Genomic DNA, 26,245 nt, shown 5'->3' on the forward strand with positions numbered 1-26,245 from the left:
TCTCCAGCGCCCTCAGCGCCCTCGGGGCGTCGTTTTCAAAAAAACGAAAAATATGAAAAAAATGAAAAATATGAAAAAAATGAAAATATGAAAAATATGAAAAAAATGAAAATAATTGGTTCCCCATACAGGTTGATGGTTGATCGTCCGTCACATACAAATATATAAATATATATATATATATATTTAACGACAGTAGGTTTTTATATATAGAATATATGTATATGGTTTGCCTATGATGCAATGGACTCTTTTCTTGGGAAAGGCGTATGTATGTAGTACGAAAAATACAATTTATTCTGTAAGTATATTTATTTATATATCTACAAAATATTTCCATTCTCGTTAAGCGCGTAAACTAAACTGCGAAGCTTCAATCGCGCCGTAAGCCGGAAACTCCGTGTGTGAGTTTGTGAGTGTGTTAGTGTTTGCGTTACGCGGCTGGAGGCCTGCCCCATTTTTGGCGGGGAACTTCGAAAATGCAACACTTCCAGTAGCGTAGTTACCATTGTGCATAAATGATACAAAGCATCAGTGGCGTATATTGGGTGTGTGCTAGGTGTGCGGCGCACACCCGTGAAAACCAAGTAGTATTTTAATACAAAATAATGTGTTGTTGTATAAGCAGGCATTGATGTGTATGGTGTATTTACCGCGTGCGCTAAATGTATGGTGTATGGTGTGGTGTGCAGTCTGCAGCGTGTTGTGTGATGTGTGTATGTAGTTTGTGCGCCGCGACGAGAGAATACCTATGCCGTGCAGCAAATTGGTGGGTTTGGTTGGAGTGTGCAGGCGGATATTCGCTTGTATAGGTTTGTTCGCGATATTAAGACGTACGGTGTGCTACGACTTCAGAGCACCGCGCACCGCATCGCACCGCACCGCACCGCACCACTCGGCAATTGACCGAATGCGATGCGGCACGTGGTCTCGTACTTTTTCGCACATTCGTATTTTTATGGTCATATTATTACCTCTAATAACTAATAATGGCTAACAGTGTTCAAGACATTTTAACTATTCCGTTTTCAAATAGAAGTTTTGAGATAAAATTAAAAATAATTAAAGATGGGAAACCGTGTCCGTCTCTTCCAAATTTATCCAGTTTGCATAAAGAAAAAACAAAAGTTTACACTAGACATTTTTGCGTTTCAAATTATAAAAAATTCGTATGGATTACAGGCTGTGAAATTCGATCCAAACTTTTCTGCTGGCCATGTTTATTGTTCTCCAAAGATATTAATGTGTGGAACAAAGAAGGATTTGCTGATCTCAACCATTTGACAGCAGCACTGAAGAAACACAAAGGATCGCAGGCACACGTTCAATCATTTCTTTCCATACAAATGTTTGGCAAACAACGAATCGACGTATTAATTGACAGTCAACGTAAAGCCGAAATAAGTCGACATAATGAACAAGTAAATAAAAATAGAGATGTTTTAAAACGAATTATTAACGCAATAATCTATCTAGGAAAACAAGAACTGTCCCTGCGAGGTCACGACGAGTCATGTAATTCCGTAAACAAAGGCAATTACATTGAATATCTAAATGCTCTTCGAGAATATGATTCTGTTTTAGATACTCTAAATACTGCTACTACCTTTCGTGGTACTTCTCCAAGTATACAAAATGACATAATCGAAGCAATCTCTCATGTTATTAAAGTTCATATAAAAAATGAAGTAGAGTCAGCAAGTTTTGTTGCTATTATTCTCGATGAAACTTCAGATATAATGACAAAATCACAGCTCTCAACAGTTTTACGTTTTGTATGTAAAGGCAATGTACATGAACGGTTTATTAGTTTTACAGACGTTAGTGCTGATAAAACATCTAATGGTCTATTCTAATGGTGAACATAGTTGAAGAATTTAAAATTCAAGACAAATTGGTTGGACAGACTTATGATGGAGCAAGTGTAATGAGTGGACACGTAAATGGTTTGCAATCCAAAGTCCTCAATGCTTATCCTTTTGCTCTTTTTACACACTGTTATGCTCATGTATTGAATTTAGTATTGCAGCAAGGTCTTTCTGATATTAAAGAAAGTAAATCATTTTTTCAAACTTTAAATGGATTGTCTACATACTTTTCAAAATCTTCCAAAAGAGTATTCGCTTTACAGGAATTTGTGACAAAAAGACTTCCCTCTGTAGCACCCACAAGGTGGAATTTTACATCTCGTTTAAGTAGCACAGTACAACAATACAGAAGTCAATTTACATATTTTTTTTCGACATGTTATAGAAAATTGTGAATTATGGGACACAGATACTGTTATAAAAGCACGAGGGTTTTTAGGCTTTTTAGAGGATTTTCAAACAATTAAACTTCTTCAATTTTTTTCAAAACTGTTTGGAATAACTGATGTTTTGTATAACATTCTTCAATCTAAATCTTCGGACGTTTTATATTGTTGTAAAAAAATTAATGATGTTTTGCAGCAACTGAAATACGAAAGGTATAATAATTTTGAAATGTTATGGAATAATTATTTAAATGAAAAAAATGATGATCATGATCGTGGCCACAAAGATTAAAAAATTATTCAGAAGTAGAAGATAAAACTTCATTTCGTCAATTATATTTCAAAATAGTTGATAGCATAATCGCACAAGTCGAATGTAGATATTCTTCACTTTCCAAATTAGAATATTTCCACCTTCTTTGTAATGATAAATATGACGAATATAAAGAAAATTTTCCAAATGTTTTAATTAATAAATTAAAAGATTTTTATGGATCACTGTTTGATTATATTCGATTGAAAAACGAACTCATTGTGCTATATTCCAGCTCTGAATTTTCAGAGAAACCTGTTCATGAATTAATACAATTCATGACAAAAAATAACCTCGAATCTGGTTTTAAAGAGGTGTTTAAGCTGGGAGAATTAATATTAACGATACCAAGCAGTACAGCTTCAGCAGAACGGTCTTTTTCGGCGCTGAAAAGAATAAAAACTTGCTATAGAGGTACGCAAGGTCAAGATAGATTATGTGGCCTTAGCTTAATTTCAATAGAAAAAAAGTTATTGGTGGAATTAAAACAGAAAGACACATTCTATGCAGACGTGATTGAAAAGTTTATGTCTCAGAAACGTCGCATTGAACTTATGTATAAATAACTAATAAATTAAACATTTTTGTAATGCAAAACGAGTATTTTTTTTTAATTGCTAATTTTATACCCTACGCCCTACGGCATACACAGCACACCCGGTATTAACACCCACCGTCCGCCACTGCAAAGCATACGGCCCATGCTGTATGAAACAAACAAACTATATGAAACAATTTCACCGTACACCACTGCTATAAACTAAGTAGGCGTGGCAAGTAGGCGTGTCAATAACAAATCAGGCGTGTAGCCCTCGAGTAGAAACATCGATTGTAGAAAAGAGATCTTACTTTAAAGTTTAGACGACGCCACTTTGGTGTTTGATCGTATATATGAGAATGTTAGTAAATTACGAAATTCATACGAAGAAATAAAATCAGAAGCGAACAAACTGGCTAGGAAGTGGGGAGAAATTTTTGCATCAGGGCCCAAAATTCTAGCTACGCCACTGGCACGATTAAAGTAAAAATATGTTAGTAAAAAGATGTCACTACACTCGCAGATTCGCGGCGCGATTTCGCGCCGTGTTCGCACGCGAGTGAAGAGCCCGCATATATATATAATTTGGAAAGGGACTTTGTATGTATCCTTGGTTCGTTCGTTCGTAGATCCGTGACGTCATCGAACAAATGATGCGATTTATTTATTTTTTCGATTCATAGGCGCCGATTCGATTTTGGCACTGATTCAATTAGGAGTTGATTCGCCTTAGTTCAGGGGGCGCAGGGGGCGTAGCCCTAGACGGAAAATGCTCAGGGGGGCGCAGGTGGCGTAGCCCTAAACGGAAAATGCTCAGGGGGGCGCGGGTGGCGTAGCCCTAAACGGAAAATGCTCAGGGGGGCGAAGCCCTAAACGGCAATTGCTCATGGGGGCGCAGGTGGCGTAGCCCAAGACGGCCAAGGTCCAGGGGGGCGCAGGGGGCGTAGCCCTAGACGGCAAATGCTCAGGGGGGCGCAGGTGGCGTAGCCCTAGACGGAAAATGCTCAGGGGGGCGCAGGTGGCGTAGCCCAAGACGGCAAAAGTTCAAGGGGGCACGGGGGGCGTAGCCCTAGACGGAAGATGCTCAGGGGGTCGCAGGTGGCGTAGCCCTAGACGGCAAAGGTTCAGGAGGGCATTTTATCAATTTTTATTTATTTATTTTATTTAAAAAAAAATTGTTTTTTTAACATTGCCCCCGATTTGGGTGTGACCAGTTTTCTCGTGACCAATTTTTGATTGTCACCAGTTTTAGTGTGACGGGTGACGACGTGTGACCGATCTACAGCGACTGGTTATCATGTTACCGGTTCACATATGACTAGTAGTCCGTTTACCTAATTTAAATCGCTGCAGATCTGGCAGATTCGCCACACGAATCAAATGACAAATTTCGACAGGTTCGAAATCTTTTTGGTTTAGTAATGACTCATCGCGAATCCCGTGCATGTTGAAAATGCGCATGAACTTATGGACTTACCTGGTATATGTACTCACAACAGAAGGTAAAAATTTGCCAAAAAATATTAGTCTAAAAAATTTTTAATAAATGTGACGTATTAAAAATTTTTGTAAACTCTGTAACTGATTGATGATTAGATTAGTGTGTAGTAAATTTTTAAATAAGTATTCTATCGGAGGTGCTCCATTAGACAAGGCCTGTTTACAGTTGTTCAAGGTAATTTGATAATCTATTTTTCACCGTATTGGCACCGTCATTGAAAAACACTTTAATTAAGATCAATATCTAATATCATCAATAGATATGTGCTTATCTTAAATGTCTTCAGCATGATCATATACATATATAGCTATTCTAATTATTAATGGAAATCATTGAATAAAGACTATTGGAGATGATATATTTATGTATACCGATATATTTATGTATATTTGAACGCTAACTACAAGCTGGGGATGGATAATTCTCGGCGGTAAGTTTCCGGATGGTTAATATCTGGTCTTCTAGTAACTCGTTCAGTGTAGGGAAAATTTTCACTTACATAACACTTACATACACTTACACTTACATACACTTACACTTACATACACTTACACTTACATACACTTACACTTACATACACTTACACTTACATACACTTACACTTACATACACTTACACTTACATAAGAAGTTTCACTTACATATAGAGGCTCACCCCTACTCGACGAAGAAAGTGAAACAATTAACAATCTAATCAAGCCTGGGTTTAAGATCTTATCCGTATCTTATCCCAAGCTCTTATCTGTATATAACTTATTATTATTTGAAGTTTGGACCATTGTGGCATTACAGGAACTCCTAATGCGCCACAGTGGTCAAAAATATTACCGTAAAATAAACTAAATAATTAACTATACAGACATTAAATACATATTTATTCATACAATTCGTAAAAAATAAAAGTTCAACCAATAGAATCAGTCACACATAAATTTGACTTTGTTATTCTCTGATTAGTGGAAGGTTACTAAATCTTTTCAAAGCCATAAGAGAAAATGTGCACGCTCTGCTTGCTAACCACGAGTGCCATTAAACCATCGGTGCACACCATTTTCCGAACATTGAATACGCGCTGGTTTTATCACTTTTAGATTAGTTCTTGAGTAAAATCGCTAGATTGAACTTTATTTCAAATAAAGTTCTTTTATTTGAAATAAAGAACTAAAACGAACTTTATTTCAAATAAAATATAAAAAATATTGAATTTTAAAGGTAAAAATAGATTTTTTATAAATGGCTCTAGGGTTCACACATGGCTCGATTTTTTTATACATACATATGTACAAATATCGAAAAAAACTGTCCTCACCAAATGCACCCATTATTATTTAAAATCAGTATAATTATTATACACATTAAATATCAAGAGGATAAAAATAATTTAAAAGGTCAAAATAAAATAATGAAATATTGTTTTAAAAAAAATACTACTTCCGGTTTACGAATTCTGACCAAAATGTTATCAGCTCTAAGTTAGTACATACAAAATAAAAATATACTTTTTCAGCTTAATACGTTCAGGAGTGTGGACAGGATCCAGGCGACAACATTTTTGACCTTTCTAAGAAGAGAAAATCCCACTTCCGGTTCGTTAAATTTGGTGATTTTATTTTTTATTTTTACTTAAAATCACTATCTTTATTATACACAATAAATATCAAGAAGCTTAAAATAATTAAAAAGGTCAAAATAAAATAATTAAATATTGTTTAAAAAAAAAATACTACTTCCGGTTTACGAATTCTGACCAAAATGTTATCAGCTCTAAGTTAGTACATACAAAATACAAATATAATTTTTCAGCTTAATACGTTCAGGGGTGTGGACAGGATCCAGGCGACAACATTTTTGACCTTCCTTCCGGAAGCTTCCGGAAGGGAAAAAATCCCACTTCCGGTTTATTAAATTTAGTGATTTTTTTATTTTAATCACATTGATACAAGAATTATACTTGAATTTTTTCGTGAAGACCACACATGTTTAAGGGGTCGAAAAAATAGTGGAAGAAAAATCGAACAAGAGTAAACTGCCACTTCCGGTCGACGGACGCTTACCAAATTTTATACATAACTTGGTATTAAGCTTAAACTGATAGATATGAAATTTCAGTTCGATAAATCAAAAGACTTTTGAGAAAAACATAAAAAACCTCGATTCTCTAGAGTAAAAGTAGTACTTCCGGTTCAGATAAAAATATAAAATTATAAAAATTATTATTTCTAGTATATGTAAAAAAATTCAGTCCGATTCAGTTAGTAGTTTGGGAGAAAATCGAATTCAAAAACTTAAAAAAAAGAGGACACCTATAAGGGGAGGTACCATTTCCAGTCAACTTAAAAATTTGAAAAAAAATTACGTCGTGTCGATAAGAATTTCAGTAACCGATACTAATTTTCAGTTCGATAGGACTAACGGTGTTCAAAAAATCCCCAAAATACACAGACACACCTTCAACCGTAAAATAAAATTTCAGGCTGAAAATATCAAATAAACATATTTCTGTCTTTATCACACAATAATACATATATAGAAATGACCAAATAAGAGTTTTGAAAGAAAAGACTGTTGTTTTCGAGCATCCCATCAAAATAGGAATGGGAATGCGAGGTCTAATTTTATTTCTGTAAATAAGTTCGTTTTGTTTATTGACTTCGAAAACACTTCAATCTAATTTGCTTCCATGTTTTGCGTTTTTTTTTTTTTTGTATTACAGTATCGTAAATAACGTAAATTATTTTCCGTGTATTTTTATTTATCGTTATCATGGAGGAAGAAGTGCAATTTGAATATTTTGAAGAAGATATTTCATTATCGACACCCGAATCAGATGATGAAGACGGGCGTGTGTTAGGTGTTTTTCTTGAATATAGCAGTGACATTAGTGATGACGAAGAACTAGATGATCCTCTGGCTTTTGACAGACCTTCTACTAGGCAAGCTGCAACTTTGATTGAAAAGAAGATATATTTTCACCTAAACTTCATTCGTTCGACTCCAGTAATTCTGGAATGGTTGACATAGGAGATAATGTACGAGAAATCGACTTTTATGAAATATGTATATATGGACAAAGAAATAATTTCATTCATTGTTGCGGATACAAATCGTCATTATCGTTATTACAAAAGTTCTTTTGTATGTATGCGTTGTGATAATTTTTTCTTTTTTATTTGTTTATAATTTTCATTTTATTTTTTGTGGTGGTAACCCTAACATTTTATAATAATCGTAATGTATAAACAATATTAAACTTAATAAAATATTATAAAAAAAAACACTTATTATATTTTTTATTTTGTGACATCCTTAATTTTTAATTTGATGGGAACCATGACGTTTCATTATCATTAGAGGTAGGCTAGTCACTGTGCTATCCATTATTCCATTGTTGTAAATCTTTTGTAAAAAAGGTTCGGCAAACCTTTAACAATGCATTTACAACCTTTGAACAATACGCGGCACCTTCTGGATCCGGTGACTAATTATCATTGTTATATGCAGAGATCGGCGCGGAAATGCGTCAGCACAGAAAAAAATGGGGATCCTTTTGTCAATTTCTATTGTTAACCTATTTTTTTTGCTCTCTAGAGAGTGGTATAGTGCTAAGTAAAAAAGAACCAGGGCGGTGTTTAATTTTTATGAGCCCCCCTCTTTTAACTCCCCCCCCGGACTCTTTTTTCACCACTTAAAAAATGTATATCCTAATATTGATAGTTCAAATATTTAAAAAAATTATGTTTTTTGAAATTGAAATTTGATTGTTGAAATTATTAAAACATCCTTCCATACATATGTACTCTTCAACATCTTTGATTTTTCTAACCCGTGTTTATGTGTCAACAGCAACATTTGCTTCTAGTAATGTCAAAACTATATGTACATATGTCAAAATACTATGAAATTTTAACATGTGAATTCAGAGATCTATTTATCTATTTATTTAAGCTGAGTTCCCTTATTTTATCTATCTTCAAGTGGTTAATAGTTCAAATAATGTTTCCTTTCGAAGTTTGAGGTGTTTTTAGATGAAAAAGTCCATAAATTTCATCAAAACGTCTTTTAAGTTTTGAATATACTCAGATTACTGTTTGTTTGTGATCACCAAATGTTAGAACGAGTTCTGAGTCTGCTCATAATATTGGGTATAAAAAAAGAATATATATATTTTTTTGGAGTCACCTCTAAGATGAGTGTTTTCATTGTACGTAATGAGTTTGGACATAGGACATTTATGATAATCATTTATTATTTTTAAGACTTCGATTAAGTCGTTTCTTATTCTTCTCGTCTCAAGTGTTATTACTAGTCACCGGAGCCTGAGGGGGCCGTGTATTGTTCTAAGGTTGTAAATGCATTGTTAAAGGTTTGCCGAACAATGGATAGCACTGTGACTATCCTACCTCTAGTTATTACTATAAGCCAAAATATTTTTTAATTGTACTCAAAAAAAATTTCATATCAAAGTGCCAGGGCGGCGACCTGGCACAAAAATAAGTACCAGACCGCAACCTGGTACTTCTTTATACACCACTGGATAATCAATTAATTCACATAGACGTTGAACACTACTATCGATTCTTAGCCATCTAATGTGGTTATAATTAAGCAATATATTATGTTTTTCGTTGTTGATTTCACATATACATAGATTTAAACAAGTTCGACAACTTATTACTAGTATTAATTGCATTTAATACTTTTCTTACTGTTAATTCCATATTTTCCATACATTACAGCTTTGCTAGCAATTTTTGATGCGCAATACAATATACATTTGCGAAATATTTCATTTTCTTTAAACAAATTTAAACCTCTCTTTCTTTCGATCTTTATAACCGCAACTTCATCAGCAGTTAAAGCAGACAAGTTTTATACTTTTACTTGATTGAATCCTCTTTAATAGCATTATAAATATTAATTGTATTCGAACTCTTTCAATACATTCTGGCATAGAAAAATTTCAGTAAATTCACCTTTTTCAACACTAAAATATCTTGCAAATACTAAAATTTGGACAACTCTAGTGTATTCAACCAATTTCATAATTTGACAATAAATTTTTGAAATATTACTATGTAAATCGTTGGTGACCACAGCAAAATCCTCTGGCCGCTTGCGGCCACCATGGCCGCACTAGGATATTAGTCTTAACGATATCTTTGATTTAATTTAGAATGCACATTCGTAATCGGAGATGCAAGTGAAGGGTGGATGTGTATAAATGAAAAGGCGAAAATGTTGTAGTAATATTTTTTTATTACAAATTAACGTCTAAAAGTCATTCATCACACTACGTTATTGACAATTTTCTTGTTACAAAAATAAAATACGCAAAAATAATAGTAATCGAAGACAATTAAAGAAATTATTAAAACGGCACGATTTGCTGATATTTTCAAAAATGAATATAATATCAATGTAATTATTAATATCCCGATAAAAAATACAATAAAATATAACTAGACTAGTTGACAAAATCAGTATTCATATATAAAATAATCAAAATAGTGCCCACGAAATAATTTCGTTAATTTTAAATTCGAAAAATTATACTACACAATAATAATATTAACTGTCTCATGATACACAGCGTGCTAAATAAATTACAAAACACGAGGATACTAAAATTAATATATTATGATAATAATAAACATAATCAGTACTGTATAATTTGATTTGGGCGTACAATAAAAGTATTTTTATATATGTGTGTGTGTGTGTACTGTGGAACGACAAAAAAATGGAAATGTTTAAAATGTCTTATTCTTAATAATTATATAATATATAATATCAAAAAGTTCATGTATAAAATTCAACAATCGTACGTATAAAAAGTTTAATGATTCGAAAGTTAACGCCGCAAGATTGGCATCGTCTTATAATCTCAATGTAGCGATATAATGTGTATAAATTAATTTAGAACATCCTATGATATCAAAAAAATATTAATTATAGAACAATGTTACCGCATATATCACATATTATATATATATGATATGCTTTATCCACACTGGTGCCGTCATACATGGTCAAATAAAGTGAATTCGAAATTTAAAGTTTAAACATGACATTGTTTTATATTTAATTGATGTATCTTTACATAATAAAAATAATATGAAAGCAGTTTAAATATGATATAAATTCGCTTGATTTGCATTGAAAGAATCAAAGGAGATCTAAAAATCATTACACCGCTACTTGGAACACATTGCAAGGAATGAAAATTCATAATGAAAAATAAGCCGTTTGAGCTAATGGCACTTGACAATACATATTACAACCAAATTGCAAAATAATTGCATTTCAATTAGTTAGAATCCATCAATAATGTAAAACGAGTTCGACGACCGTCGACATTATACAAATTTTGATACAAAACCTGCAACGAGATAAAGAGAAGTTTGTGCGTTATACAATAATTTCAACGATGAATACAATAATATAAAATACATTATTTGAATTGAAGAGGACGTGTTCTTGTTTTCTCTCAAAATAACAACATTACAATTAAGCCAACACGTCTCATCACATACATATAATATAACAATTAATACATAATTCGAGATGTTTCTATCACAAAAATTTCACTCTCAGATCCTTCAAAATATAATAATAATAATTCATAAATGATATTATAAAATGGAAAATTCTAATTTTAATTATAAGTCATATAAAAATTGACTGTGTATAATAATCGAATAGTAATGTAAAAACTAGATAATAATGAAATGTATACAATCATATAAAATCATTGGAAAGAAAAATAAAATGGTCCCTTAATAAATTCATTAAAATATATACTTATATACATGTAAATTTGTATATACGTATAAACTGTGAGTCAATTGTAAGAGTCTCAGTATACCTGAACAGAGCGTGACGTATGTTTTCATGCAATCAAATTTTGATTTTGTTTATGGAATGTATATGATTTATGTTATGTGCATGGAGTTTGGATCCTTATATGTCTATATTTGAAGCTTTCGTTATAATTTAAATGCGACGAAACATATACAATGCTGTTTGTTTGTATACAAAACATTATGTACGGAACAAATTTTACTATTAACATTGGCACGACACTAGTTTGTTACTTCGGACACGTCAATTAGCACTTTTAGAAAGTCAATGGACGAAATAAATATTGCATCACAAAGAATATATGTTTCCAAATTTACATCAGATTCATTCTCCGTACATCAATTGTTTCGTTTTAATTTTCCTCAAAAGAATTTCTTAAAATTCAATATATAGAGTTTTGATTAAAGATTTTGGATGTAGTCATATTGCCTATAGAGGGCGACTAAATTAATGCTGAATATTTCATAATTTGCAAAATGCAAATTTTAGGACTTTTTTATCGATTTAATTCATTAATTATTTTAACTAATGAGATGTTAGCAGGCAATGGGGAATAAATTTGATATGTATTAAATTGAGTTTGTAGTGAAAATTGCACGTGTACTGTCGATTTGATCTCGTTTGTTATGTTTTCTGGCGTTTACCATAACCTGCATGGTAAGGTTAGGTCGTTAATTAGTCATACGACAACATAGTGAAATACCACCATGTGATTATCTTTCAATTTCACCTAGCCAATAGGGTTTACGCCTCGGCCATACACGAATACACTTTTGATAACGACACGTCCAAAATGCGTGATCAAATAAGCTAAATAGAAGTAAAATAAACAAACAAACAAATAAAAATACGTCACACACTGTTTGGAGGTTCGAGACGAGCACAGTTCATGAGATTACATATATATATTTGAATTCGAAGTCGATCGTATCGTCGTGTTGAACGTCGTTCTAAACGGGCGCCTTCCCCACCAGATTGTCCGCCAGGGCCGAAATCAACTCCTTGAAGATCAGCGGATCGATATTTTTGCCCAGTTGGTACAGGACGAACCAATCTCCGATGTGGCACTCGTTGGCCACGGCTTTGACCTGCTTGTAAGGGGCGAGTCTGGAGCGGACTCGCAACAAGTACAACCTCAAACGCGTACCGGTAATTACGGCGACGCGATACGCCAGAGAAATTCCACTCAAAACGCTCAAAATCACAAACCAGAACCAGAGGAAAACGTAGATCTTCTCGTTGACTATGTTCAGAGGCAGCACGCACAGTCCATCGAACTTCTGCACCCCGCCGGAGGGACCGTATTTATGGAAGGTGCATTTGGTAACCTTAGGGAAAACCCTAGACATGGGATCTTCGCGTTCCTCCGGTTCCATATGGGTGAAGCGCACCACGTCGCTGCCGTACGTCGAGAACTCCCCGTCCAAGAAGAAGTCCATGAAATAGATCTGACCCACGACGTTGACGAAGTTGAGGAACTCGCATATGAAGAAGCGGTAGGCGTAGAAGTTGTGCGTGTGGATGTTCAGCGAGAAGTACTCGACGAGGGCCTTTTTGCGATCGTCTTTGCACTGCTCGCTGACGATGGGGCAGTTCAGGTCCAGGATGAGCGACTTGATGCGGCCGGCCTCCCAGGTCTTCCACAGGTAGCGCGGCACGTAGAAGAGGATGGCCTGGAAGAAGAGGACGAAGCAGACCCACTGGTAGTACTTGTGGTACTTGACCTCGTCTTCTCCGTCGACGTGCGAGGCGACGCCCGCTTGCACCACGTCTTTGCCCACCCGCCCCACCAGTCTGTTGGGGATGGTGAAGGTCGAGTAGATCCAGCAGTAGGTGTCCATCACGTTCAGAGGGATCTCGTCCACGATGCAGTCGATCGGGTCTCCGATGTACTGGCGCGACGTCACCAGCAGCGAGAACGCCACCAGGATGATCACCGTGGCTTTGTAGTGCAGCCGGAATATGTTGTTGTCGATGCACACCTGGTCGATCTTCAGCAGCCCCTTCACGGAGCCGAATACGTCAAACATGGTGGTGCTGGCTTGTGCTCTCCCAGCGTTCCAGCTACTGGCTCAATACCAGCGGAGTGCGAGTCGACCAACGCGCCGCACGTGCAACGTTTGCACCAACACTAGTCACACTACCGCGCCGTTGCCATTTGCCTCTCACCCCCTCCTTCCTCCTTTTCCTTCTCCTCTGACTCGTTCGGGTCTTTCTGTCTCTGTCTCTGGCTCTGTTTCTGTCTCTGCTCTACTCTGTATCTGCCTCGTTCACGCTCGTTTGTCTGCACACTCTGCAGTACTGCAGCCGCAGACCCCCGCGGCCCGCAGTACACGGTAGCGATTCACTCGCCCAACGCCACACACGATACTATTTTTCAACAGACTGGACATTTTCAATCGGGGATTCTATGATACTAATAGTTTGTCTACGTTCTCGTTTTCTCTTTCCTCGAGGAAACTTGTCAAACCTCTTTTCCCCAAGTAATGAAAATGTCATTATCGTTTTTATCTTTCAACGGCTCATTTTTTTCAACTTCGTTTTGAATAGTATGTTTGTTCGGTAAACGGACTACTAGTCATATGTAAATCAGTCACAGGACAACCGGTCGCTCTAGATCGGTCACACGTGATCACCCGTCACACTAAAACTGGTCACACCCTAAAATCGGTCAACCAGTTTTCTCGTGACCTATTTTAGAGTGTGACCAGTTTTAGGGTGTGACCAGTTTTAGTGTGACGGGTGATCCTGTGTGACCGATCTAGAGCGACCGGTTGTCCTGTGACCGGTTCACATTTGACTAGTAAAATCACCGAACCGTTAGTTCAAAAATTGAAGCATAAGCTCATTTAAAATAAATATAATATCGAGAGACTTTGTAACTATGATGTAAGGTTTGGGTGGGAGCATCGAAAACAAATCAAAGTTTCTATGACGACAACATCGATATCGTTGAATATTGTTTTTTTTCGATTCAAATAAATTTAATAAAAAAACAAATGAATGTTTACCATTATATAAGCCATGTTAAAGTGGTTTATATTAAGAATTATATTACAAATACCGAGCGAAGCCGGGTAAAATCACTAGTTAAAAATATAAAGAATAAATTTCGGCATTACGTTTGTCGCATTATGGGAAAGACACTTGATTTTAATCAAAATTATTTAATACTAAAGACCTCACAAAAAACTAATAAAAACCTTGTAAAAAGCAGGGCTGTGGAATTAGATAAAAATTTACCGACTCCGACTTTATTTTATGATTTGACTCTGCATCGGACTCTAACTTAATCGATTTTAGTAAGATCAACTTTTCTTGCCAATGTATAAAATTGTAGATTTAAAGCTTTGTAGATTTTCAAAATACAAAAAAAAATTGAAAATTGAAATGCAACATACATATGTACATAAATACATCAATGCAAAAATTAGAATAAAAAAAAGTATGAGACGGAGGAAACAACACTTTTGGCATCAAATTTTAAATTCCTGCAATTCAAAGATTTTGTTTATAATGTAATTTAAAATCATGATATTTATAAAGAAATTATTGAATTTGAATTTATTAGTCGATTTACTTGAGTAAAATTGGAAACTTTAATCATAATACTGTTAACTAAAGAAAAAATAAAAAAGGATTCGGAGTCGGTTGATTTTTTACTACTCCGGTTCCACAGCCCTGCAAAAAGCCATAAAATATAAAATATTTAAATTAAGATATTTATCATATTCCAATGATTTTTATATAAAAATAGCTCTTATGATTGAAAAAAGCATCGTACATTATTTTTGCTAAAATATTAATCATAGAAGATCTTTTTGGAATTTCTGTAAAAATATTTACAATTTTTTTTATTCTTCCTCAATATGTATATGTACATAACTGATCGTACAAGTTTAAATACTGATTAAATTATTATTTTCCTCAAGAAAAAATCACGTATTTATTTAATGAAACCATCCTGGTTGAATGTCGATAATTTGGGTGACTTAGCTATTGTAATTTTCAAAAGTTCAATTTCGAAATAAACATACATACATACATATGGTACATCAGTATGTATTGTGAATTACAATAAACCTGTCACTAATAAATAAAGTCACTATGGTCTAATTTTTATATTTTGAAATAAATCGTATAAAATATACGAAAAGAGCACATATTATTAATTTAAAGCCGAATTTCAAATCCGTGGTTTACTCAACGGTAACACGTTAGAGTTATCAGTGGGAGACTCACGAGTTGGAGAACCACCCAGGGCGAAATTTTTTGTATCGTATCAAATATCATATTATGTGTACATATAATAAATAGTGTTATTACATACGGATGGAATTGGTTTATTATACATATAAATAATGTTAAAAAAGGCACTTATATATCAAAAAAATTAAAATGCTATTCACTGCTGAAAAACTGTGAATGAATTAAAATTCAGTAGACCAACTTTTTATGTAATTTCCCTTCTTCAACATTTTTGTTCGAAGAGAAAGGAAGTAATTTAAGAACATGCGAAGTTTATATACATAACAGTATCAAATGAAGGATACGATGAATCAACAGGTGAATTTTACACTTATGTAAGGACGCACGTACTACAGGATAATTGGATTGGTCGAAGACAAAAAGGAATGGAGGTGAGACCTTAACCCTAATTTTGTATAAGTGAAAATATTCATGCACATATGCAACAGAAGTTCAACTTCCGTGTGCTGTACTGTAAAATGCAGCGACCTACATAGATTTATTAGTTATTACATACATATGTATAAATAAATTGCATTGTGATTACACTTTCATTATTACTAAATCCTGACTACAGTAGATATAACGGCAAAGCGAGATAGTGGTGTGTGGGGATTTCTGTGATTTTAGAAGATATTTCTAAAAAAAAACTAAAAAATTTTGATTTGCGAAGCGAATCTTAACATTTTTGAAGTTATCGTGCCAAATTTATAATAAAAGGTACTAATTGGCACACTACCAGTGTAACATTCGACCACTCAAAAAACGAACTCGCTAATACTCGTACGTTCACGATATAAATTTCATTGTGAATATACCAAAGTCGATTAATTATGCATGCCAACGAGATTGAGTTGTAACCGCGGCACCAATTTAGGATGTGGTCCTATCTAAACAGTCAGGTAATTTATTTGGAGCCATTTAGTCCCAGAGAGAAAACCACCTCTCGGAAGATTACAAAAAAAAACCAAAAGTTGAGTAGAAATGCTATTTTTGTCGCTGTCGTCACTAAACACAGACATTTCTATGATTTTGATTGTGAAATTGTAAACGTTGGCTATGCAAATGTTTAGCTGTTGTTGCAATTTGTGATGTGAGTGGGGATGATTTGGGGGAAGCGAAAAAAGGCAACGTCGCAGGGCGGTTGGTGCTGCTGCGATCCGCGACCGATGGAATGCAGTTCGTCTGCACCACCTGGGTGGGGTATTCAAGCACTTACATATGTCAATATCACCACTTTTACAAATGTATTATCATCTAACATAATTTATTCAGAATGTGTATTTAATATATAATTTCGAAAGAGACTTTGTATGTAACTATGTATGTAAGGTTTGGTTGGGAGCATCGAAAACAAATCAAAGTTTCTATGACGACGATATCGATATCGTTGAATATTGTTTTTTTTTCGATTCAAATAAATTTATTAAAAAAAAACAAATGAATATTTACTAATAGATTCGCCGTGTTTACGCTGTTTATATTACAAATACTGAGCGGAGCCGGGTAAAACAACTAGTACTCAATAATTCATAAATCAAACAAAATTTTTAGTCATATCGAAACTACTTTTTCAATTTTCGTGTTGGCAGTTTAATAATTCAAGCATTCTGTGAATGTATGGATCTATATACATATGTGTTTCAGTCGAAGTGTACCATCCCACCTGGTATCAAATTGTAGTTGAACTGTATTTTCAGTTGTAATATATTTTGACCAGTTGGAATGTAACTCGCCATATGAATCAACTTTCGCCTCCCTGTACAACATGGAGTGATTTGGCTAGTAAGATTTCATTTCTGAAAATATAAGCAGAATATGATTATATATGAACCATAAAAACATTTGAAAATAGGTTTTTTTTTTAAACAAATAAAGGTCATCCAAACAAATGAAAATTCCATATAAATGTAACAAAATGGCAGTGCGATTATTCAATATTTTTATTGATTATACTTCGAACCTGCGTATTTCGTTTTCTATCTCTTCCCTTTATGCTGATCAGTGATCATTAAAGAGCGGCGCAACATTGCGCTGAAACGAGCTGGCGCACTTTAGGGCCGCTCACTAGTGATCATTAGTGAGCGGAACGGAAGCGTGCTGTTCATTGTTAGTTGTTGGCCGTGCTTTGTAAAAGGTTCGCCGTACCTTTTTTTTGCAAAAAGCTTTATAAAAAGACCCAAAACGCCCGATTCCTGGAAAAAGCACGCTTGCTATCCGCTCTTTAGTGATCATACAGCGTTCCATACGTAGTGCATTGGACTTTATGCAGCATTCTGGCGTTCAATATCTAAATTTCGAATCCACACATACGTGATCACTAGCAAAACGCGTTGATCAAAGATCTTTTTCTTCAGGCTTATTGACTTATAGGAAGACATAAAGAATAGAAATTCAATATAGCGGTTCCTGATGGACTGGGCAGTGGTAGATTGGTTCTGGTTGAACAGACCTGATCTGTGGCAGAACAGGTTCCGTGTTACCCGACCGTGCTGTAACCTGTCCAGAGACGGAACTATCTATCTGCCTCCGTCTGTCTGAGCGACCCAGACAAGTCTGGATTTGCCAAATTAACGATTTTACTAATTAGTTTTGGGTTCTCCACGTGGACCTTGTTGCTTGAATTACATATGTACATAATTTGATATTATGTAAGCATGCGTCATTTAAATACTGTAGAACTTTAATGAGGAAAGTGAGACCGCAACGCTTTATCAGAATATTTATCCGGTGAATCATCGTGGTCGTTGGTCACCAAGTTTATTTTCATTTGTAGCGAAGTTAAATTTGTAAAAGTTTGTATTAGTACCTAATAGGTAGGAGTGAAATTAGGTGTGGTATAAAAAATATAAAAAAATCTATCACCGACTGTTTTCTTAATTCATACCCTAGTCTACTGGGAACCGTTAATTAAGGATTAGAATTTTAAAATACATACATATGTAGTTTCTGTATGTGTAATGGTCCGCAAATATATATGAACTAGTGTTGTGCCCGATGACATATCATCGCATGGGTGCTGGAATATTAAGTTATTAAATTAAAAAAAAATTAAATGAAATTTGTCGTCGGTCATGTGTTCGGCCCCCACGCGGTCGAATTTTTTCAAATACTTTTCAATTTAATCATTTTATTAAATAAATTTTCAATAGATTGCGGTAAATTCTCTTCCAAGAGGATACATTGGTAGAAAATAGTATTTTTTGTAAGTTAATTTCTTTTGTTATTGTATTGTATAAACGTTTTGGCTTTAGCTGTGACGTACATACATATGTATATCGAATCGAAACGACTATTATAGTACGACGAGCGTTATCTCAGACAGATAGACAGACGCACAGACAGACAGAATAGCGATATTATATATATGATGATTATTTAAAGTTTTTCTCAAAAATGAAACAAAAGTAACTTTTTATTTTCTAGACTTATTGCATTTTATAAATACAGCCTATAAAAAATACAGATGCAAAAAAAAATGCAAAATTTAATATTTTTCTATGCTTCATAATATCTTCTTTTGAAATTTAAGTCGGCACTGGGTCAAAAATCGTATTGTGATAAGATGCATTATCTATCATTTAACCATTTCATATAATTGTCGAAGTTTCGGGAAAATCTCGTGAACTTCACAACCACGCTGTCACTGAAAGGCCACGCCTTTACCAAGGAGCAAGAAAGGCATGCATTCACCTCGGCAGCCGGAGCCAGACTAACGAGCTATGTACACAAGAGCACGCACACTATCTCAATTTTCTTCACTTGCTGAACGAACTCTACAGAAATGCATTTGTAATTTTACAAATCAATGCGATGAATAGGTCAATTTTCGAATATCTCTGGCCGCTAATACAGGTACAAGTAATTTACATATATGTATGTATATGTTACTGTGAAATTGTTATTGTCAGTGAAATTATAATTTAGACACCGGTAGCGAGCACGGATGTAACAATATAATTAAAAATTCACTTTTCAATTTCAGTGGAGCAAATGATTCGTATCCGAACCCGCTCTCACCACAACCACGTTTGTTCATCATCAGTGATCTTCTCCATATTCTTGATAATGATAACCAACCACCCGAATCTGTTTGTTTGTCCGAAATTGTTTATCTACATCGCTAACCTCTATATTATGAACAACCCGCGACCCAGCATATCTACTGATGGTCCGTACGCACCAAACCAACGACGATTTTGGGCCAACTTTTAAAACCAGTAGCGTACAAAATATCGAAATAAAAATTAAATTAAATATCAAAATTAAGCTAACGAGCGAGATTGAGCTAAAATTAGATCATCGTTGATGTTTTGAATTACAACAATGTTTTGAATTACGACGATACGCATTACAACCAGAGAAATATTATAATTACTAGAGGTCGGAATTTGAAGGGGCCGGAAACGTGCCGCCTATTGTTCAATTGTTGTAAATGCTTTGTAAAAAAGGTTCAGCAAACCTTTAACAATGCATTTACAATCTTTGAACAATAAACAGCCCCTTCAGATTCCGGCCTCTAATAATTACGAGCGAAAAAAACCTTGTTATTGTTTCTTATAAGTCGTCACGATATACTACTTTTTTTCGCCGTCGATGAAATATTTAACAAAAAAAATGTCGGTGATTTGTCAAAGGGTTTTTTTTTTTTCGTCGAAATAAAATTAATAATCACACATTATCCGATAAATTTTACCTCTGAGATGAATTTGATTATTTGATTTATTTCGACGACAAAAACAATTGAAGACATTATCCGATAAAATTTACCTCTGAAATGATTTAATTAATTGATTTATTTCGACGAGAGAAACAATTGAAGACTAAAAAAAATTCGATTGATAGACCGACAACGCTCCGGATTGCGATCATCGATCGGTCACCCATACTAATACATCAGATATTCTCAGTAACTGCGCATTACGGGGAAGTAAAAATAATAATTCTTTGATTTTTTTTTCGATCTTAGTGCGTATCTTCGTAAGTCAAAACATCTTCGACAAACAAAAGTCGAGGATTACCTGTATGTGATTGTTGATGATCTAATTTTAGGTCAATCTCGAAAATTTGTTTAAATTGGGCATGTTCTGTTTTAACATTCAATATTTTATTTTAATTTTAATATATTGATTATAATTTTATTTTGATATTTTAATTTAATTTTAATATAATAATAATAGTTTTAATTTTGATATTTAATTTCAATTTTTAAATTTAATTTTTATTTCGATATCTTGTACGCTACTGGTTTTATCCTGTTGGTTAAAACGTTGGACCAAAATCGTCGTTGGTTTGGTCCGTACGCAGCATTACACAAAGAAATTAAATTATATATTGAAAATTAATAAAGAGCCCCCAAATAACTTTATTTTCATAGTACGTAATATCAATTAATTATTGAATTGTAAAGCATTCTATAAAATCTTATGCTGGTATTTCACTATGATTCAACTGTGAAAAATTATAATTTCACTGATAGGGGCCAGTGTTATTTCTGTAGTAAAATATAAACATACCAGTGAATGTGCTATTGGATATGAATTCATTGAAACGGCAGTGTAATCATAATTTCACTATAACATATATGTATGTACATACACTGTGTAGGTAGTGATTTTGATATAATTTTTTTTCTAATTTTTTTTCTTTCAATATTTATTATTTTTATTTATACACATGTAGTTGATTTCTTTAATATGCACTTGGGAAAATATATTTCATTAATTGGTAAATAGGCCGCAAATTGCCGTCATTTTTAGTTTCAAATTATTGTCAAGCTGATTCGAACGCATTTTCCATCACTTTTATTAGGATTTCAAATCTTTAGGTCTATTTATATTAGCACACCACAGACCGACAACTGCACGTTGCCAGCAAATACGGAAAGTATTCTTTAATATATTCTATGTATATGGAAACATTTATATACGCATGCGCGTTCATGTGCGTCCATATAAAATGTACCAATAATACTTTCCGTTCTTGCTGATTAAACTTTTAAGGCGGAAAAATACTGAAGGGAACATTACGGGACGTCTTACGGGAATAACCGTTATCGATCACTGTCAAGCCTATATCAATACAAGGATAAAATATCACCGAAAACACTCCAGAGGGTGATTTTTGGGACTGTGTGCCTCAGGAATGGCTATGCGTGCTTGTGTTTTTTTGCATGTGCAAGAGTATGTAAAAAACACGTGCCGCGTGCTTCTAACGGTGTTTTCGCCCTTACGCTCGTTAGTCCCTTCTTTAATAGATAATGTCATATCGAACATTTTTGTACAAAGCTATTGAAATTATGAATTAATCTATTGAAATTATGAATCAATCTATTGAAATTATGAATCAATCTATTGAAATTATGAATCAATCTATTGAAATTATGAATCAATCTATTGAAATTGTTTTATCTATTAAATCTATAATCTATTGAAACATTGTAGTAAAATACGCTCATATAGATTTCGTGGAGCTTCGTCACTATCATGGAATTCATTTAAAACTTTTCTCAAAATTTTAAATTATTTTTAATCGATAATTTTCAGATAATGAGCGGCAATAGTCCGGGAGATTTTATACCACCTGTTCTATTTACCTTTGATTTCTTCATACCTGAAACTTCGTGCTTCGTTAAGAAGGTAATGCATTAAATAACAATGACGATCACACAATAAAACAATATGTTCATAAAATATACCTGCGGACTGGGTTGACAATTCTTTTAATTTATGAACGACATTTCAAATATGCATATAATATCTTGCAACTGATATGATTTCATGCGGTACTAATTTTTAGAACAACAATAGTTAAATTATTGTAGATACATAATATTTTTTGTAAAGTGCATTATTTGAATGCTTACGGCCAAAGCGCGAGTAAAGCGAGTAAGTAGTTAGTCCTGTCGGCTTGCACAGGTTCGGTCGCGCTCGACTCGTATCCCATTTTGGCCTGTTTTTAGGTCACCTACCCCCAAAACGAAACTCGGAACTGCTCCATGTGGCCCTTAAACCCATCGTAAACTATCAAAACCGTTATGTGACTACGAATATCTATGTCTATGACATTTGACTAGTTTCGCGCCAAGTGTTACCACCTCGAAAAAATGTCTCACTCTCAACCGAACAACTCTCAACCGAATTCTGAAATTACTCACCCTCATTATCTACCTCCTCAAGTGGTGTCATACGATGGGACACACATGATTCCAGTTCATTGGATTCCGGGTGGACAAGGAATTGTGCCGAGGTATCCGAAACCATTCGAGCAATTGTATCAATTGAATGCCGATGGGACAGTGCAAGTGCTGGTCGTTGGCAGTTCTAGCAACTGGAACGGTATGCCACCGGCGAATACCCAAAATGCAACCTTTTCATTTCCACATCATTCCACTAGCAATATGCCAAGTCAGCCTTTTCTTTCTGGTGCTGGTGTTGCAAAAGTTCCCGACGTCCTACACAATGTTGAGGCTGAGTCATCGCGTCAGAATTTGCAATCTGTCGATTCGATGAATTCTCGAAACGAAATGCCATCGAATACTTTCAACGAAAATGACATCCAGCAGTTCCGGATACCAGTTCCAACCGTTTTAAATCTATCCAGCAGGCTGGATTTTCCGATGCTTGATAATTCATATAAGGAACCAACGCAGAGTTCTTACAATTTGTGGAAATCAAATGCACAAAACCTACAACGGATACACCGGGATGAAAATGTGACTGTTTGTCATGAATTGTATGACATTCGAAATCAAACATTGTTTAACAATGCAGTGCAAAGTACTCCAATGAGTCAAAATTTTTCGGGTTTAAAACCTTCGATCGGAAACGAATTAAACGTTGACGTTGAATCTGGCAGCTTGAAAGTAGCCCCACGCCTGGATGATACAGTTAATGGACAACCATTCAATCAGCAAACAATGTGGAGTGTTAGTGATTTGAATAATGATTGTGACAAAATGCAAGTTTCCCCATTCAGTTCAAATCAACCCTCTTGCGATAAAAATATCCGAAATGATCATACCCAAGAATCATCAATGAGAAATACGTCACTTGATTCCCAAGATTTAACTCCAGTCATCGGACCTTTCGCTGGTGCAAATGTCGTCCCCGTATTGCCGTTGTATGCTCAGAAGAAAATTCTGAATCGATTTAAGGAAACAACTTCAAAACGTTCCATGAAAAGTGTAAATGTTACACCAAATCAATCGTTTTTGAAGATTGCACCAAAGTCACAATTTTTTACTCATCCTTATCCGCCTAAAGTTCAAAAATCTGCGAAGAAGGCTGATAATGATATTTTCACTATTAAAAAACTTGCTGAGATTTGCCCCAATGAATTTTTGAAGAATTGTCAACCTCACGATTCCGAGATGATTCTGAAACAGCCTGAGAAGCTTTCAAAACAGCCTGAAGTGATTCCGAAACAGCCTGAGATGATTTCGAACCAACCTGAGATAATTTCGAAGCAGCCCGAGATGATTCCGAAACAGCCCGAAGTGATTTCAAAACAGCCTGAAGTGATTACGAAACAGACTGAGATGATTTCGAAACAGCCCGAGATGATTCCGAAACAGCCTGAAATGATTTCAAAACAGCCTGAAGTGATTCCGAAACAGCCCGAGATGATTCCGAAACAGCCTGAAATGATTTCAAAACAGCCTGAAGTGATTCCGAAACAGCCTGAGACTATTTCGAAACAGCCTGTGAAAATTTCAAAACAACCTAAGATGAAATCGAACCTGTTGGGGACGATTTTGAAAAAGCCTACGATGATTTCGAAACAACCTGAGATGATTCTGAATCAGCCCGAGAAGATTTCAAAACAGCCTGAAGTGATTCTGAAACAGCTAGAGATGATTACGAAACAGCCTGAAGTGATTCTGAAACGGCTTGGGATGATTTCGAAACTAGATAAGCCTAAGATAATTTCTAAAGAGTCTGAGATGATTTCGAAACACCCTGAGCTAATTTCGAAACAGCCCGAGTTGCTTCCGAAGCAACCTAAAGTTGATAGCTATAAAGAAAAAAGGATCGAAACATGGACAGTTGAGGAAGTTGTAAAATTTGTGAGTGAAGTGTCTGGATGTCAATCGTTTGCCGAGGACTTTGTAAATCACGAAATTGACGGTCAGGCTCTCGTTCTGGTGAGAGTTTCAGATTTAGTGACATCCATGTCCATGAAGTTGGGACCTGCGTTGAAGTTGGTATCTCGTATTCACCGTTACAGTCTGATATAATTTGATTCTCATAAAAATTATCTGTTAAAATTAAGGTCCTTTTTTAATGTTCCTTCTAGTCGCTAATTGTAAAATAAGTAGGATATGTTTAAATTTTAAAATTTCAAGTTATTTTCAAATGTAGTTAAAAACCCTTGATTTAACGGTTTTGAAACATTTCGTCTATATCTGACATTGGCTGTAATTACTTGATACATACATACATATATGTACATACATATTTGTTTTAATATTCTGTTATATTTGTTTTAATTATATTTTATTTTTTTCTTAAATTTTGTAAAAAAGTTTTAATTAATATACATATGTATATACATACGGATAGTAATTAATATTATTTCTGACGTTCGACTATTTTAAATGTTTATTTTGACCAAAAATTTTTCGCTTATATTCTAAATAACGTTATATGTATTGTATATATGTAGTTATTAAAAACACGTTGTGTAATAAACTGGAACAAATACTTAATCTACATATACGCGAATTTAATTATTTACATATAGAACCCGATTAATTATTAATTATTGTAATCGGGTGAAGGGTCCAATTGGACTCATTATTATGTACCTTGAGATTTTGACTAAAATGTATCAGGAAATGTCCCCTGATCACATTTTTGTCTCTTAACTGTTGATATTATTGATACATACATATTTTTTTTTTTGAAAGATACATATATAGAGAGAGATATGAATTCTTTTGGATTTTTTTTTATTCTTCAATTCATATTTTATTGTATATAAATTTTAATGTCAATTTTATATTTCGAACATTTTTTTACGTAAGATGATCTTTTAACATGTGATTGCAATTGAAAACTGCTTCATGTATGTATGTATGAATAAACATATTTTTTTTTATAAATTTACTTTTTATTTAAGTACTAGCTGAACCTGGCATGCGTTGCAATGCCACAATAACGCATGCAATTCCCGTTCCCGTTCCCGTTTCTCGGTGTGTTTCGATAATTAAATGTTTCAGTGTCAAATTAATACTTAATAATCAAATTGAATTACAGTACTAATAATTTGTTGGAAAAACGCAGGCGACGAATACATTTGAAATTATTCAATTATTTGTTTATTTTACCCTAACAACGCAGGCGGCGACGCGAACACATTGTAATTATTATTTAGTTGCAATGCCACTAATTTCTGTTTTCCCGTTCCCGTTCCCGTTTTTGGGTGATTTTTTTACAGAAACCATCGTGGGGAAACACAATATTTCATGTAAGTTTCATCGCAATCGGTTGAATGGTATAGGAACGGATACGCAGTGGTGTTGTCGGGG

At 34.4% G+C, this 26,245-nt stretch overlaps 3 protein-coding genes across 3 annotated transcripts in view; 2 read left to right on the forward strand and 1 right to left on the reverse strand.

Annotated features, from left to right (window-relative positions):
• Window positions 1-747: 747 nt before the first annotated feature.
• Window positions 748-3,160, forward strand: LOC143910350 (zinc finger MYM-type protein 1-like). The gene is made up of 2 exons (XM_077428784.1): window positions 748-812; window positions 1,183-3,160. Exons 1-2 carry the CDS (start codon window positions 752-754, stop codon window positions 1,854-1,856), a joined length of 735 nt encoding a protein of 244 aa, XP_077284910.1. The 5' UTR covers window positions 748-751; the 3' UTR covers window positions 1,857-3,160.
• Window positions 3,161-4,734: 1,574 nt separating this feature from the next.
• The window catches only part of LOC143910066 (innexin inx7-like), a 36,716-nt gene continuing 15,205 nt past the window's right edge, over window positions 4,735-26,245 (forward strand). Inside the window, exon 1 of the mRNA XM_077428425.1 lies at window positions 4,735-4,780. The gene's annotated coding sequence lies outside the window, so the exon portion shown is untranslated. The remainder of the gene's footprint in view (window positions 4,781-26,245) is intronic.
• Window positions 9,852-15,086, reverse strand: Inx2 (innexin 2). Its single transcript, XM_077428590.1, has 2 exons — window positions 14,238-15,086; window positions 9,852-14,040 (listed from the first exon to the last, which is right to left on the reverse strand). Exon 2 carries the CDS (start codon window positions 13,494-13,496, stop codon window positions 12,417-12,419), a length of 1,080 nt encoding a protein of 359 aa, XP_077284716.1. The 5' UTR covers window positions 13,497-14,040; window positions 14,238-15,086; the 3' UTR covers window positions 9,852-12,416.

This window comes from Arctopsyche grandis, chromosome 1 (genome assembly GCF_051622035.1).
Source record: "Arctopsyche grandis isolate Sample6627 chromosome 1, ASM5162203v2, whole genome shotgun sequence".
In the NCBI taxonomy this organism is placed as follows: domain Eukaryota; kingdom Metazoa; phylum Arthropoda; class Insecta; order Trichoptera; family Hydropsychidae; genus Arctopsyche; species Arctopsyche grandis.